General features: G+C 33.5%; 1 protein-coding gene across 1 annotated transcript in view; it reads right to left on the reverse strand.

The window, feature by feature from the left end:
* Window positions 1-8331, reverse strand: part of LOC126973870 (protein NDNF-like) — a 78822-nt gene extending 70491 nt beyond the window's left edge. The window contains exon 1 of the mRNA XM_050821224.1: window positions 8027-8331. Within this exon, the coding sequence (XP_050677181.1) occupies window positions 8027-8031 (5 nt within the window). The 5' untranslated portion in view covers window positions 8032-8331. The remainder of the gene's footprint in view (window positions 1-8026) is intronic.
* Window positions 8332-18387: the final 10056 nt, after the last annotated feature.

Below are 18387 nucleotides of genomic sequence, written 5' to 3' on the forward strand. Positions count from 1 at the left end.
ATTACACGCTCTTCATTAGCTTCAGTTGTATGTATATTTCTTTGTAACCGACTCATTTGGGCGCGAATTTGACCCATTTAAACGGCCAGATTTCGTTCAATCTTCGCAGATTATCGAAGACCGATGACAAAACATCGATTTGATAATTCCATTTTTCAATTTGCAAAATAAGATTTTTGTGTTATTTATATAACGTTCATCTATCGTCGATAAGGCAGGAATTGATGTTAATTTTAAATTTCCACTAAATAACAAATATATTTATCTAATATCGAATACCAAAGAGAATTGTTTGCTCTTTAGAATGTTTTAAGTCACTATTATATAATATTATTTATAGGGAAAAAATAGGTATCTAAGTTCATAACTAAATTGGAAACGAGATTTGTGTACCGAGTACACTCATTCAATTTAATTATTATTGTCTTATTAGTACTGTATATTATAATATCCCAAGATACGCAAATACACGTAAGCTACTAAGTTATTGATTTACCAGTTTTTTTTGATAATTTTAAAGTTATAAATGATTGATTTGTTGAAAAAAGTAAAAACGCTTACTGTAAAATTTGGAGATTTACCTCAGTTATGGATTTTAATGTAAATCTGCACTTTATCTATCTATCACTATATATATACTAGCTGACCCAGCAAACGTTGTATTGCCGATATTAAAATCATGATACAAAAGTAACTGTTGATCGTAGATGGGTGAAAATTTGAAGTTGTAAGTATGTATTTTTAATGCTGACTCATAAACAAACATTTAGGGGGATGAAAAATAGATGTCCGATTCTCAGACCTACCCAATATGCACTCAAAATTTCAAAGTTTAAGACCATGACACGAGAATTTTATAATATTATATTAGATAGTGAGAATGGTCTTTGTTTGAGGCTTAATCACGCCTAAGCCACTGATCTTATCGACATGAAACTACCACCATTCGATGCGAAATTTATCCTAGATGGCCTATTTTAAGAAATCCAACTTTCTTTCCTTTTAAAACTCGCACAGCGAAGCGGGACAAGAACGGATAGTTCATAATAAAACCAATCTGGATGTATTATTTCAAATGGATATAATATAACAAATGGGTCCCATCCATAAGCAACGTAGTTCTGAGGTAAGAAACAAAAAAAAAATATACGAATAACTTGATTTACTTCTTTTATTTGAAGACAGTTAAAAGTCTTAAATATTACAAAAATTTTTTGGCCAAATAAAACTTAAAAAATCGTTAATTCATTTCCGGCGATCTAGTTTTTGTCAAAATGTTTAGTCAATGTTTGAATTATCATTCGATTCTTATTTATCTCACATCACTGTATGAATAACTGTATCTATGATTTGCATGTGAATGTCATTGTAACTATGACGTCAACAGATTTCGAGGCTATCTTGGACACTGGGAATAATATGGGTCTTCTACGCCGTATTTTGTACTGCAAAGCTTAGTATGAAAAGTTATAAAACCTTATTTGTGATGTGTTTGAAAATAAGAATCCAGAGATCCGAGTAGCAGAGCTATCATTTGGAATTTTCGAACTTAGGCAATACTTTCTATACATTTTTCATTCCATTTTCCAAGAACTCCAGCCCGTTTCTTATTTTTTCTTCTATGATATAAGCGCTATAATTAGTTCGGTTCTTCTACGAATTTCAATATTGTATATTTTACCGGATCGCAGAGTGTAAAGTTTAACATTTAAATCTCACCCCACAAATCAGTATTAGGTTGCAATATTTACATAAGTTTAGAAGTTCTAGACCAGGGTCGAAAATTATTGAAACCAAAAAAAAATAGTAGAATGAAACCCATTGGAAAAGGTGACACTGAAATAAATAAAAAAAATGACAAAAATGATGGGAACAATAAATTAGAGGCGATCTGAGGTCGGGAAATAAAGAAGGGGGTGCTTAAGAGTAAAAAACGGTTTATCTCGATTTCCAGCGAAACTACTACGGGAAAAAGTTAAAGGTAATAGCAAAGTTGTACTAAAAAGATCTACAACATATATTTTATTCCACTAAATTTGGTGAAAAGTTACCTTTTAATATCTGCCTAACATAAATGTTTTTTATTGAAAATATTTATTTTTTCACCTTATTTTGACTCAAATATCGAAAACCAACCCTAATTTTCACTCAAAAATTCTCACGTCAAAAAATGATGGGATTTTTGTTCGTTGAAATCTCTACTTTTTGATATACATTACTATGGTTATGTTCGGAAAATTTAAGACCATCAAAAGGCAATTCATAGAGAATTCATACCTGTTATTACGTAGCAGCAAAAATATGGATTACAATTAATCAATTCGTAGTCGTTTCCATTTTCCGACCTCAGATCACCCATAATTAATTTTTCCTTTCAGTTTTGTTACATTCTCTTCCTTTAAAATGGGTTTCATCGTACTATTTATTTTTTCACTTATTATCATTTTCAAAGGCTTCAACACTGCGTAATTCATAATTATTGCGATTTCAACAACATTGAGTATTAATAGACAGTTTTTAGCAAGAAAAATATAAAACTAAATCAACTAGAAAGGACAAACTTCGAACTCAAAACAGATTTTGAACTCAAATAGCCCAAGAGTTAATAATGCCTTGGCCCTTCGTCGAGTTCATTCAAATGTGTTATACGTAGTTAAAAAAGAACACACATTGAGCCGGCGGTTGCAAGCTGAGTCATAGTTTATACTAGTTCGGGTGCCTTTTATTTTTATTTGAAATACCTACGATTATAAATGACTATCTGCTTATGATTTACTTCTTTTATGTGTTGATTGATGATTTTATATTTTATAGATCGTGTTCCGTTTGAAATAGCTCACTCAATTTTAATTACTGTCTTCTTTATATTTATAATGAAAATGGTCTTTGTTTGAGGCTCAATCACGCCTAAACCACTGATCGTATCGACATGAAACTAACACCATTCGATGCGATATTTATCCTAGATCGTTTAAGGCTACTTATTTTTCTTTTTATTTTTCGAATTGCAGCGTTCCTTCCTTTTAATTCGCCCAGCTAAGTGGGCGGAAACGACTAGTTCATTATAAAAAACAAGATATTATCACCATTCAATTTCTAAGTGTTTGTTTGATCTGTTAACTCTAATCTTTAAGATGCACTTTTATTCATTTTTACCTTAAGTTATTTCTTCTTTACTTTTTTTGAAATGAAAATAAAATATGATAATTTGTAGCCTTAAAAAATTAAATTACTTTAGTTGATCTCATAACTATTATTGTTATTTAGTTATGTATGTTTTTGGATTTAGATTTTAGTAATTAGCATCGCAAATTTCCGCTCTTTTATCTTTTTTATAAAATGCTTTATAGAAAATCCAGTGTCTATTTATTTAAAAAAAAAACAATATTGTGTATCATTTTAAATGAATACTTATTAGTATTTCTGAAATGTTTTAACGTATGAAGTTATTTATATTTTACACGGAAGAAACTGATTCCGCCAATATCAATGTGTTTTCGATATACCGAATTCAAAATTACATAATTTTATTCACCTCTCTTATGTTCGAGGTTTTCCGCGAGCAAATCTTATAACATATCCTATATATAGGCTTAAAAGAATTTTACACAGAATAGCAGCCCAGGAGAAGTTGAGTTGCTGAAAAAAAAACCGTTAAAACTTACACACATACACAATTACCAGAATTATGTTTTTGTGCTTAAAGCTACAACTTAAGTTGTTTAAGCTCCGTGGAGGTTGAGTTAATTAACACACGATTCAGGACATTATTGCAATAAAGCCTTGCAATACCGTAAGATTAAGATAAATTTGCTTTGGTCTATAGCCACTTAAGTTATTAGTTTCGCTCTCGGCGACTCTCATAAGCTTTTGCCGTGACTGTGTGCAGTGATGAACAATATTTAATTTGTTAAGTTGTTTTAAGCATTGTCAAATATTTTTTTATTTTTACCAAACATTATTGTATTGGCTTAGGCACGGGGAAAGGCGCTAGTGTGGAACGCGACTTGCGTCGGCACTCTGGCTCCTTCTCATGTCCAAGTTACGTCAGTTGTTGCTGGGGTTGCTGCTTCGACTGCCGAAGACAGCAAACGTCAAAAAAATGTTGGTCTCAGTGAGTCTTACATCTTTGTTCCGTTTGATTCTTGGTCCATGGGCCCCAGAGGCGCTGAGAATGTACAAAGTACTATCTTCTCGCCTTAAAAGGGGTACTGGCAACTGAAGCACTGGCAGCTATTTCGGTCAAAGGATTAGCCTAGCTATCCAACAAGGAAATGTTGCCAGTATTCTACTAAAAAAAAAATCCCCTAATGATAGTTTTAATTTAATGTAAAATTATTATAATATTGCTTTTGCTTACATGATATTGTTGTGCATTCTTCTTTATAAACAATTTGTTGTTTTTACCGTTATATCTCTCACTTCTGGGATTAATTATTATACAAATTATATTTGTATACAAAATAATGAACTAACTACTTCAGACACCAGCTCCTCACAATTTACCAGCAGTTGAAAATGTAACACTACTGTAGGTACTGTTTTAGCTTTAAGATCTTTGTGAGAAGAAAAATAAATAGATATTTATTTATTAACTATGTGTTTGAGCGCTCTTACCGACTTACTCGAACGGTTAGCTCACCGAACCCACATCGTTCATAAATTTTGCATACAATTTTTTTTTTATAAATTTGGCAAAACTAGGAGGCTTCCATGCATATGATTCTGGGAAAATAGGGTACAACAGCGGTGCCTTCTTATGCTAGAAGCAGAAGTGACTTTCAGTTTGAAGAACATCAGAACATGCAGAACATCATCATCAGATAATGGACGAGACGGCAGGACGTTCAGCTGATGGTAATTGATACACCCTACCCATTACAATGCAGTGCCACTCAGGATTCTTTATAAGCCCAAAAATTATGAGCGGCACTGCAACTGCACTTGTCACCTTGAGACATAAAACATAGACGCAATAATGACCACTTCATACTACCAAAGCCAAGGACCAATTATGGACTGAAAACAAATACATATAAAGGTGCTAAACTGTACAATGGACTATCTTGGGATATCAATGATGCAGGGACTTTTAATTTATTCAAGTTTCGTTTAGCGAAATGTATTACAGATGATACTTCCTTTTTCTAGCACACACTTATATTTAGTTTTATACCTGTTTTTTATATATGTTTATAATAAGGAAGATTCATAGATTATTATTTATAAATATTGTTCTCATGTAAGTGACAGTTTGTAATGTTTTTAATGAGAATAAATGATCTTTAGACTGAAGTGTCGGACGTAAGGCGCCCTTTAGACCGAAACACAATAATGCTGACACATTTAGTTTTAACTAGTTATCGACCGTGACTCCCGACATTAAAAGAACAAAATCAACTACAAGCAATAAGCGAAAATAATTGTCTCCAAAAATCTATCCTGATGCGTCCTGCTTGTACAACCTGCAGGCGGAGTTTATGTGGGAGTAAAACACACGATTTACTTTTCCTTGATCATTGCATATACGAGGAGTGGCAGTGAAAATTATATTATACAAGTTTAGTACGCGTATGCATTTTAGTCGCTAAAATTTAAGACAATGTAGTCATTTATTGTAACTTGTGTTATTGTTATTTATGATACCACAGATTGGGAATGGAGTGACCGCCCTTAGGCTATTAAATAATAAGTTTAATTTTACAACATTACTTTGTAAACATATTTTTTCGATGAAAAAAAGAAGCCCGCTGAGTTTGTTGCGCCCATTATTCTCAGGACTGAGGCATTCATTTTGGAATGGGTGGTAGTTTTTGACTTTCAATAAGTGATGTCACATCCTATTTTGAATAAAAATATTTGAATTTGATTTATGTGCTAATAGATATGTACTCCTATGTAGTGCGAAATTACTGCTTCACGGCAGAAATAGCCGCTGAGTTTCCCACTAGTAAATATATATAAATATATAGTTATAACTAGCTGACCCAGCAAACGTTGTAATGCCGATATTAAAATCGCGATACAAAAGTAACTGTTGATCGTAGATGGGTGAAAATTTGAAGTTGTATGTATTTTTTAATGCTGACTTATAATCAAACAAATTTAAAAAAAATGTCAAAAAAGTAAATATTCGTGTGGACCACCCTTAACGTTTAGGGGGATAAAAAATAGATGTTGTCCGATTCTCAGACCTACCCAATATGCACTCAAAATTTCATGAGAATCGGTCAAGCCGTTTCGGAGGAGTTCGGTCCCGCACACCGTGACACGAGAATTTTATACATTAGATATTATAATGTACGCACGCCCTAAAACGCACTTTCGCACAAGTATTGCCGCGCGTTTCAGCAGTTAATTGTCGTGTTAAACAAATCGATTGTAACACGATCGTCGCATGTCGTGCGTTTAACAAACAAATTGACGAGGGATCATGTGTCGTGGTAATGTGGGATGTGAGGCTTCGTTATTATGTTACCAGGGGTTAAACGTATCGATTTGTTTAGGGTGAGAACACATTTGCGACTACTGCTTCTTATTACATTTAAAAGTACTTACGTGTTTAAAAGAGATTATGTGCACAATGTTAATGAATTGTTTGTCTAAGAGTTTAGTATTTAAGAATTTTTGTTTAAATTTGTTTTTGTTAATTGGGTGTTTTAAAGATACAAATCATCATATATCATTGCTAAGTAATTAGTTATTTTAAAAATAAGGAAGTAATGAAAATTTTGGGTTTAAAAATTATTGGTACTTTACAAAAATTAATATTTATAGTATATATACTTATATTATTATTTTTTATATTTATACATAAATTCATACAATATATTTTGATTGAAATAGTTATGTTTGTTTAAAAGATATAAAACTCAAGAGAATTTATTTTCCCCCTTTTTTGTATAAAAATTATCAAATGTCTATTAACAAGTAACTTGAAATTAGTTTTTTTTTTAATATTTTATTCTTATTATCTTTTATGTCTATTTCTTATTTTGAGAATATACAAACACCACTCGCTTTTATTTTATTTATCATTAGGTTGTTGTGAATATAACAAATTATATTTTACTATAAAATATTACTGCTGAAGAGTAATTTAAGCTGAAAGAATAATTTAAATTTAAATTTTCTAATTTGTTAGAATTTATACCAAAAGATTTTTGAATAACGTTAAATTGTGAGGATTTTCTGTACTATCTATCTATCTTATATCTTACTGCTATTACTTCTAGAAGTAAACATCATCAGCACTGAGACCAGTATTTTTATAATAATTTCCACTAGTAGGTATTTATATAAAAATATCATAATATTTCTCATTTTCACTATTTCGCACGGATATGCTTACGTATAAAGGAGTAGAGAAATTCACAGGAAGCAATATAACTATTTATTGTAATGTCTTTTGTAAAAACGTCTTTTTGAAAATCTTTCAAATAACTTTTATTTATTTTTTATTTATTTAAATTAAATACTAATTGAACAATTACAATTATATTATATATACACTAGCCGATCCAGCAAACATTGTATGGCCGATATTAAAATCACGATACAAAAGTAACTGTTGATCGTAGATGGGTGAAAATTTGAAGTTGTATGTATTTTTAATGCTTACTCATAATCAAACAAATGTGAAAAAAAAAATGTCAAAAATATTAAAAAAACATTGGCGTGGACCACCCTTAACATTTAGGGTGATGAAAAATAGATGTTGTCCGATGCTCAGACCTACCCAATATGCACTCAAAATTTCATGAGAATCGGCCGTTTCGAAGGAGTTTAACTACAAACACCGCGACATGAGAATTTTATATATTAGATAAAAAGGTGAGGTACCTATTTAATTCTCAAAATTGTAGAAAATCACTTTGAATTATAAACACAATATCGCTTATAATTTTAATTCGAATTTGGAGTTTTATTTAACTAAAGCATTTTATTGCCAAGCAACATTAAATGCTTTGAGTTAAATACAAATTTATGCGTGTTCTATACAGTGCTGGTGATAAAAATTACTTACCCCATTTTCAGGCAGAATATTACCACACAAAACCACTTCAACGAACATTCAACAGGAAATAGAACATAGTACAAAAAGATCAACGCTTATAAAGGCATATTTGAAATTCAATGTGATAGTGAAAAATTGGTTCGTATTTGAAAACGAAATCAAACGCTCAAAATATTCAACCGGCAAGTGGCAACACAATATAATTCGCACGTTCCGAACTTCACTGATAAATTGTCCGTTAGGGCTGATTCGCATTAGCGACTTTACGACTGAGCTTTGCTGCAGCTATCGCAGACGTCGGGACTGCACCGATAGTGCGTATGCAGTGGGAGCTATGCATCGACGCTATCAAATAAACAAAAGCTGCAAAGGGATAATCTAAGGCGCGCGACTAAATCATTTGATGTTTGAACAGTTTGCTCATTTTAAAAGCCATACATAACAAGCTAGTGGTATCTAAAATATGTAACTATTAGGGTATGCGTAGCATGCAATGGGTATATACCTACATTAATTAATGAATTAACTACCCATATAGCGTCACAATTGTCGAATTGTAAAACAAAAAATCAAGTGAAAATTATTGCGAAAGTACTACTTACCACAATGTCCATAATAAATAATATAAGAATAATAATAATATTGACACACTTTTTACACAAATTATCTTGCCCCAAGTTAAGCATATATATGTTATTTATATGTATACATATATATGTTAGTTATGTGTTATGGGTTACAAGACAATGATATATTTAATACAATATACTTACTTAAACATAGATAAATTCATAAAAACATACATAAATACATTTAAACATCCATGACTCGGAAACAAACATACAATATATTCATCATATAAATGCTTGCACCTACCGGATTTTGAACCCGGGACCTCTAGCTTTGTAGGTAGGATCGCTAACCACTCGGCTATACAGGTCGTCATATAAATAGACTTAAGAAATACTGGTAGGGACTATTAAATTGTCACACACAAAAACATATCATTTCTTTGATAATTTGCTAAACACGAGAATTACTGCCGACAAACTGCTGCGCAGTTCGGCAGAATAATATGTGTATATCGCTTTGTAATTTTGTATCAGAAATAAATGATTTAAAATAAAATGTCATGTATATGACTTATCAAGATATTATACCTTATATCTTTAAACGAACAATTCTTGTATATATATATAATCTGAATAATAATAATAATAAATCTTTATTTGTTGCAAAAAAAAAATACAATTTTGCTTAAAATTACCCTCGACCCCCAAACTAGGACGACATGGGGGTCGATCTCTTCCCAGTTGTGCAATGTAAAATGTCAAAAAAACAAACATCAAGATTTTTTAAGCTAACAATGGAAGGCTCTTAACAATCTCGGAAAAGGCTCCAACGATTTTCATGCAATTTAGTGTACTGTGTAGTGGGATTGCGGTGGCGATAAATCGGTTTCAATTAAAAAAAAATGTAGTTTTATTCGTGTTTTAACGAGAAACAGCTACAATATACAAAACTATAATTAGATGGGACATTGGGTGATCCGGAAAGCAGAAGACCCCGGTTTGAATCCAGATGTCCTATTAGTTTTTTTTGTTCAAGTTTTGTACATTCTTAAAAATCCGAGCAAGGATCGGTCGTCCGGATATTTAATAATAATTCACACTAATGATGATAGACTTTATATATTGTTACTAGCTGCCCCGACAGACGTTGTTCTGTACATAATAAATAAAATACTGTTATAAATCTGAACAATAATTTCGTAAAATATGCTCCCTGTTGTTTTAATGAAATTCTTTCGCAGCAGAACTGACAAACCATGCGTTACCATGCATACAAATATTGGAAATAAAAATAATTATGGGTCCCAAATCGAAATTAAAACTATTATATCTCTTGAGTTGGACTAAACTGCACTCCATGAAGTAATCACATTTAAAATCCGTTCATTAGTTTAGGAGTTCACTAGGAGACAAACATCAGGACACTGGATTTATCTTCTTCTAATATATAAAATTCTCGTGTCATGGTGTTAAACATTGAACTCCTCCGAAACAGCTGGACCGATTCTCATGAAATTTTGAGTGTATATTGGGTAGATCTGAGAATCGGACAACAATTTTTTCAACCTCCTAAATGTTAAGGGTCCACACGAAGTATATTTTTTTAATTATTTTGACATTTTTTTTTAAATTTGTTTGATTATGAGTCAGCATTAAAAAATACATACAACTTCAAAATTTCACCCATCTACGATCAACAGTTACTTTTGTATCGCGATTTTAATATCGGGAATACAACGTTTGCTGGGTCAGCTAGTATATATATAAAGATTTGCGAATATTTCGGTATAACTATAACATTTTATTAGGATTTTATAAATAGCTCACAATATATTTTCTATAATATTTTTAAGTCGGCTTTATCGATAATACTAAATGTTATTTAGTCGAATCAAACTCTCTTTAAATTTATTTATTTACACACAAAAAGATGTAACACACTTATTACAAAAAGCGTACTAATATACATTAACCTATTTGGGTTTTACCATGTACTCCAGTCATCGATATAAATAATTAAAAATTAATTAAAAATAATGCTTACATACTAACAATACTTTTGAAATAAGTTAGTTTTAAGTATTGATATTTTGAGCAAATTTTTTACGTCTGAATGTTAAAGTCAAAGTCAAATTCGAATAAACTTTATACAATCAAGCATGAAATAAACGCTTTTGAATCTTCATATATATATTTTTAAATTACTGAATCTATATTCTTGCTACTTCTTATTAGCTCAACCCTTTACGAAGTAGCGGGAGTTCAATAAGAAAAAATATTTGTTTGAGATTCATAAGTGTCATTTCCGTGACCTTCAAGAATAAAGTGATTTTGATTTGATTTGATTTACCATATTATGTCCGGAAAAAGTAGAGCTCGTGAGAACTACTAAAATTTTTAATAGTATAGAATGGTTAAGATAGGATAAAAAGACTGTAAAGTAGTACTTAAGAAAAAAATTAAAAGAGCACTTTCTTAACGTCTCCACATAAGCCTTAATATGTTTTTAGGAATATTATGAATTGATAACTGATTAATGATATGTATGTAATATTATATGTGTATTAATAATTGTGTATATAACTAACAAATTAGGTATAGCATAATTTATTATAGATGCACAATAGTATAATATAGTCTAAGAGCGTAAACTCGCCAACAAACTGTTGCAACAGTTTGGCGACATGTAAAATTTAAGTACCAACTGTGCATATATTTATGAATAAATAAATTAAAAAAAGAACATACAATAAACTCAACGGCCACTCTTTTCAATCAAATAGAGTATTTTACAATGGCTGTAATATACAAAACAAAATTAGTTTGTAAGGTGCTGCATTCAATATATGAATCGTGTTCAAAGTGAAAAGGGTCTTAAAGGCATAAAAGGCATTTATTTTCTCAAAATTTATTCATTTAGAATTCTTTTTGATGTCATTTCTAAAAACTACTAGATACAACTACCGCTTCGGAAACAAATGGCGCTCTGAGAGAGAAGAAGCGGCGCAATAAAAATATATAATATTGTACAGTCATTTCTATCGCTATAAAATAATCATAATCTAGTCCCAGGCTGTCCGATCATTCAGATATTCAGCAGTGGAGTAATAGGATTTACGACAGAGCCATTTTTTTATAAAACATTTAAATTTATTTATAGATAATGCCTGAACAGTGGCTGGGACTTTATTATAGAAGTGTATACATTTACCCTTGAAGCTATTATGTATCTTATGAAGCAAACTAGAATTAGTTACAAGCAATCCCTTATTTCTAGTGTTATAATAATGAAAATCTATAATCTGATAACTAATAAGAGCAAAAAGGTGACGATTTTTGAAAACGCATATTAAATTTCATAAACGTACTGACAATGAACAGTCATAATATTTAATTATTTAAATTTTTCTTTGAATTTTTTCTTTAAATATTACATATTTCATGAATCATAAAAGGTGATAAAGAATTTTTTTATTAAATAAATTATTCTATATTGGATGCATCAACCTTTTGAGCTTGAATTCATTGTTTGTGTAAGGATGCGTCGTGAACATGATCCAACAAATACAATGATTTATTAACTATAACACGTCGACCTGGCACCACAAGCAGCACCCGTTTTTTTTGTTTAATTGTTAATTCCTACGGGGCAGTATACCACCCCTCACTGATGTAAGGATCTGAAGTGAGAGTTGCACGTTTAAGATACCGTTGTGTTAATATTCCCTGTACTAGGAGTTAGGACAGTTAAAACTCAGCGGCTGAATGACGTAATGGGCGGTTGTGATCACCCAATACTACGTGAGTTACTGACGCTCAATAAATAATAATAATAATATAATAATATTGACAAACTTTTACACAAATTATCTTGCCCCAAACTAGGCATAGCCTGTACTATGGGTAATGCTTACTTAAACTTACATGAATACGTATAAACATCCATAACTCGAAAACAAACATCCATATTCATCATATAAATGATTGCACATACCGGGATTCGAACCCGGGACCTCCAGCTTAGTAGTCAGGGTCACTAACCATTCGGCTATATGGGTCGTCTAATGACCTCAGTATTCAGATTCGTCCATTTATTTGTGTTTTTGCTTTAAGAATCCTGTAACATTTTTCTTAAATATATTAATGTTATTTCTTCCCAAGTAAGGAATATAGAGAATATTATATATTTATTATATATGATACGGTATTAATAAAAAAAACACCATATTTTAAAATAACAGTGAATTAGCGCGAACCTCAAAGGCCGGCAACGCTTGTGGGGGGTTTCTTTGCACAGGGACCCGGTACCGGCAAAGCCCTGACAAAATCTGGAGAGTATCTAAAACAATTAGATAGACCGAAAGTATTCTCCAATATTTATATTACACAGTACACAGATACTAGGAGATAAGAAATAGAGCCTGATTTACTAGCGGGGGTTTCTTTGCACAGGGTACCGGTACCATCAAAGCCCCGACAAAATCTCCATAACTATCTGAAACAGTTAAACAGACCGAAAGTATTGTTTAATATTTATTTTACAAAGTACACAGATACTAGGCGATAAGAAATAGTTCTTGATTTACTCGCGGGGGGTTTCTTTGCACAGAGTACCGGTACCATCAAAGCCCCGACAAATTCTCCATGACTATCTGAAACAGTTAGATAGACCGAAAGTATTCTTTAATATTTATATTACACAGTACACAGATACTAGGAGATAAGAAATAGAGCCTGATTTACCAATGGGTGGATTCTTTGCAGATAATGTCGGTTAGATACACATAGAGCTAGCCACAGCAGCGCCTTGTTCTGCTGCGAGCACGAGAGTAACTGAAACAATTAGATAGACCTAAAGTATTCTTCAATATTTATATTACACAGTACACAGATACTAGGAGATAAGAAATAGACCCTGATTTACCAATGAGTGGATTCTTTGCAGATAATGTCGGTTAGATACACATAGAGCTAGCCACAGCAGCGCCTTGTTCTGCTGCGAGCACGAGAGTAACTGAAACAATTAGATAGACCTAAAGTATTCTTCAATATTTATATTACACAGTACACAGATACTAGGAGATAAGAAATAGTTCCTGATTTACTAGCGGGGTGTTTCTTTGCACAGGATACTTTGCTGATAATGTCGGTTAGATACACATAGAGCCAGCCACAGCAGCGCCTTGTTCTGCTGCGAGCAGAAGTTTGCAGGCATTTTTGTATTTCGTCTTAAAGGTTGCTTTAGTTAGTTAAATTACTGAACTAAAGACACTTAACATCTCAATGTATGATAGAGTTTATTTGGCTTTGACATCTCTCAAAGCGACGAGCGAAATTCCAATGACACTAAGAATTCTGGGTTTTTCAAGAATCCAGCAAGAATTGCAGCGTCACTTAGTCTCATATTGACTCTCCGCTGCACTCCAACAAGATTCCGCACTACCTTAGAACAAAAACTTTTTATTACGGCCACTATTAGATTTTTTAGATATTTGATAGACGCTATTCAGTCGCATACAAGCATGCGACTGAATAGCGTCTATCAAATAAAATCAAAGTTTTATGACGCAACCTGGCATTTTAGTTTCTTTTATTTGCAAAGATTAACAGAACGTGAGGCACGTCAGCGTCTCACATTGTTCGAGACTGGCTCAAGAACGCTAACTTGGGCGTAGTATTACTTGCCGCACAGCCTGCGGTATCTAGTTATAGTGCAGCAGAGACCAATCCTTAATCTAACAAAAGACACTTCATTTTCATTTATATAATAACATTTTAATAGTGATTAATTTTGTAGAAGGTATCATATGGATAAACCCGTATGCATTAAGAGCTTTAGTAAAAAAAAAGAAGCAATAGATATGGTATTGCATACTGCACTGGTCGGGGACGTAGAAATTATCGCGTTTTCAATCTAAGCGCTTAATTAGAAAGCACTGAACCTAACTATACATAATGCGCGTGCGCAGAATGTAAGACACGGATTCGATTATAAATAGACAGTGACAATGGACATCGCGGATGTTAATTTAAGAACTTCATTCGCGTCTAAAATAAACATTTACAATGAACGGGTTCATCCATGATGCATCAAGAGAAAATACCTTCTAAGCGTAACTTTATCAAAAGCACGTCCTTATTTTGAGAATAAGTGAGAGTACGAGCCGATGGGCTACCTATTTGTGAAATTTAAGAGTGACTTTATGATGTCAGTTCTAAGTCAAAGTCAAAGTCAATTAAACTTTATTCAATTAGGTTTAAAATTTAACATCGTCATGGACTACATCATCAAAGATCTTCAAAAACCGGCCCCGTGGATACTTTTATATGCGGATGATGTAGTTCTAGCAGAGGAATCACTGCCGGAACTTCAAAGAAGCCTCGAAGCATGGCTGATAGCATTGGAGGGAAAAGGTCTAAGAGTGAGCCGACAGAAAACTTAATATATGCACTGCAATTTCTTTGAAAGCGACACATATACCCAGCCACCACCCACAATCGAGGGCAACCCCTTGAATAAGGTAGACGAATTCAAATATCTCGGGTCCATTATTAACACTAAAGCCAATATCGAAAGTGATATTCAAAATAGAATAAAAACAGGATGGCTGAAGTGGAGATCTCTTACCGGTGTTCTATGTGACGCAAAAATGCCAATTAAAACTAAGGGCACCGTGTTCAAACGAGCAGTGAGACCAGCTTTGCTCTATGGATCCGAATGCTAGGGAATGAGAAAGTGTGACCAACAAAAAATGCATGTCACCGAAATGAAAATGTTGCGTTGGTCTGGGGGTGTAACACGGTCAGACAAAATTCGTAATGAGTATATCCGAGGCACCTTTAAAATTACACCTATACATCATAAAATGCAGGAAGGCCGATTACGCTGGTATGGGCATGTAATGTGTAGGGACGAACACCATATGACGAGACGAGTCATGGATATGGATGAGGCAAAGAGAGGCAGAGGCCGCCCACCAACTACCTGGACTAGAACTGTTAACAAAGACATGACGATGCTAGGCCTAACGCCAGTAATGACCCAAGATCGCAAACAGTGGCGATCTTGTATCAGGAGGGCCGACCCCAAATAGGGAATGTGCCAGGGGAATATATATATATATATCAATTAGGTTTAAAAAAAAATTATGAAAAAAGGGACCAAACGAGCATGACGTTCAGCTGGTGGAAATTGATACGCCCTGCTCATTGAAATGTAGTGCCACTAAGGATTCTTGAAATACCCTGAGCGGCACAACAATTGCGCTCGTCACCTTGAAACATAAGTTGTTAAGTCTAATTTGCCGAGTAATTGCACTAGCTACGGCGCCCTTCAGACCGAAACATAGTAAGTGTTTACACGTTACTGCTTCACGGCAGAAATAGGAACCGTTGTGGTACCCATAACCTAGCTGGCATCTTGTGCAAAGGAGCCTCCCACTGGTTAAGCGTTAAATTAAGCGCTTTTGAATCGTCAATATAAATATTTCTTTTAAATTACTGGATTTACCATATGTTCGAAAAAAGTTAAGCTCGTGAGAAGAACATACAAGAAATTCAACGGCCACTTTTTTCAATCAATAGAGTAGTTTACAACATAACAAATTAGTTTGTAAGGTGATGCATCCAATATATGAGACGTGTTTTTTTTATGGTACAGTAGGACAAACGAGCGTACGGGTCACCTGGTGTTAAGTGATCATCGCCGCCCACATTCTCTTGCAACACCAGATGAGTCACAAGGGCGTTGCCGGCCTTTATGGAAGGTGTACGCGCTTTTTTTGAAGGTACCCATGTCGGATCGCCCCAGAAACACTCACAAGGAAGCTTATTCCACAGCTTAGTAGTACGAGGAAGAAAGCTCCTTGAAAACCGCACTGTGGAGGACCGCCACACATCCAGATGGTGGGGATGATATCCTAATTTGTGGCGTGTCGTGCGAAGGTGGATGGTGTTTAGATAACATAGATTATTTCATAAAAAGCAATAAAGAATGAACTATACATATTATCGTATATTAAATGCATCAACCTGTTCTTGTTATTAAAAATGAAATTTGTTAACAAAAAAACCAATACAAATTAAAAAAATAAGGTTACGTAAACTTTAATAAATATTCTTATCCCTTTAAAATACAAAAAATATCTGGATCGGTTCAAACTTCAGACCTCTATCGCTTAAACCAATCCAGATTTTTTTTAGGTACATAATTGCTTACTTATGGTATTAGGCACAGTGTAAAAACGAGCACAACCCTCGTTACTTCTCCATTGGTTAATTTGTTTTAGCACGCAGTAAACGATCTCATTGAAAGAAACTATCAAAACACTTCCTAATTTTAATCTTCTATGCGTGTAATCATACATAAAATTACAAGATTTTAAGTGATTGTTCGCAGATTTCTCTATTAATTTTCCGTAATATTTTATTAATGTTATATTCAAGCTTCAAAATGGTATTTGAGTCATTAAGTTTGATGGAAAATTATGGAAGAAGGGCGCAAAAAATTTTGAGAAATGAGAAGACGTAAAAAATACGCTTAAAATTTATACAATGTTAAAATATAGAGAGTTGGTTCTAAAGCGATATTGGTAAATTGGAGATGTTTTAGTTTATAAACCAGATCTCACGAAAAGTTTTATGTATTCGTTTTGTTTTAACTATAATTCCTATTTTTACTATTGCGCTTTAAGAACACTATCAGAAATACTTATAAATAAATATTGCCAGCCCATTACAATATAGTGCCACACAGAATTCTTGAAAAACCCGAAAATTCTGAACGGCTCTACAATTGCGCTCGTCACCTTGAGATATAAGATGTTAAGTCTCATTTGTCCAGTAATTTCACTAGCGACGGCGCCCTTCATACCGATACACAATAATGCTTACGCATCACTGCTTCACGGCAGAAATAGGCGCCGTTGTGGTACCCATAATGTAGCCCGCATCCTGTGCAAAGAAGCCTCCCACTGGTAAATACCATAAGTCACCTCTTGAGGACACCCTTGGGCCTGGGACTTCCCTTAATAATATTTATTCTTGTTTTAACTTCAAGTTCTTAGGAGATTCAATAAATTCGAACCCTGCAATTAACATTATATGACTTCTATTTTGTAAACAGTGTTTAGTTACACCATTTAAATTTCTTCTCAACATTCTCACCATCCAAAACATGACCGTTATCCTACGGGATACACTGCTTGACATAGATCTTATAGCCCATAGACGCGTAAAGAGTGAACGTTTTCACATTACATTAGACCCCGAAACGAAGCCCATATGTCGGGCTTCCTACCGACTAAAAAACTCCTCTATGCTAGAGAGGCTTTTCCAACGAAGCCGGGAGGGGCCGTGGAGGGCAAAAGTGTAGCTCACAGACGCGGAAGGATACTCGAACTTTATACCGACTGCTCTCTAGACTGGATGGACAAAAGATCACTAACGATCTAATATGTTAGTTCACTGGATTCTCAAGTTTTGAAGACACTTCGCAATCGCTGGCGAGGCTGGTGACGAATGTATGTATCTGTATCTGTGAGTATCAAATAAGAAACACTGATCTTATATAAATCCACAGTAGCCAGTAGCGATTGTTAAAGATATTATGTTGTGATTGATACCTGACCAATTGCGATGTGTTATGATTATTACCTGGCCAATGAGCATTCAGTATCACGCGCCCGCTCACCTCAGTTGATTAATCGAATTGTGTGTATTACAAAAAAATTTCTGCCGCCAAATAGCAGTGTCCAAGGACTATCTGTGTTTCGATTTGAAGGCTTCGTAACTAGTGAA

The sequence above is a fragment of the Leptidea sinapis genome, chromosome 30, assembly GCF_905404315.1.
Source record: "Leptidea sinapis chromosome 30, ilLepSina1.1, whole genome shotgun sequence".
In the NCBI taxonomy this organism is placed as follows: Eukaryota; Metazoa; Arthropoda; class Insecta; order Lepidoptera; family Pieridae; genus Leptidea; species Leptidea sinapis.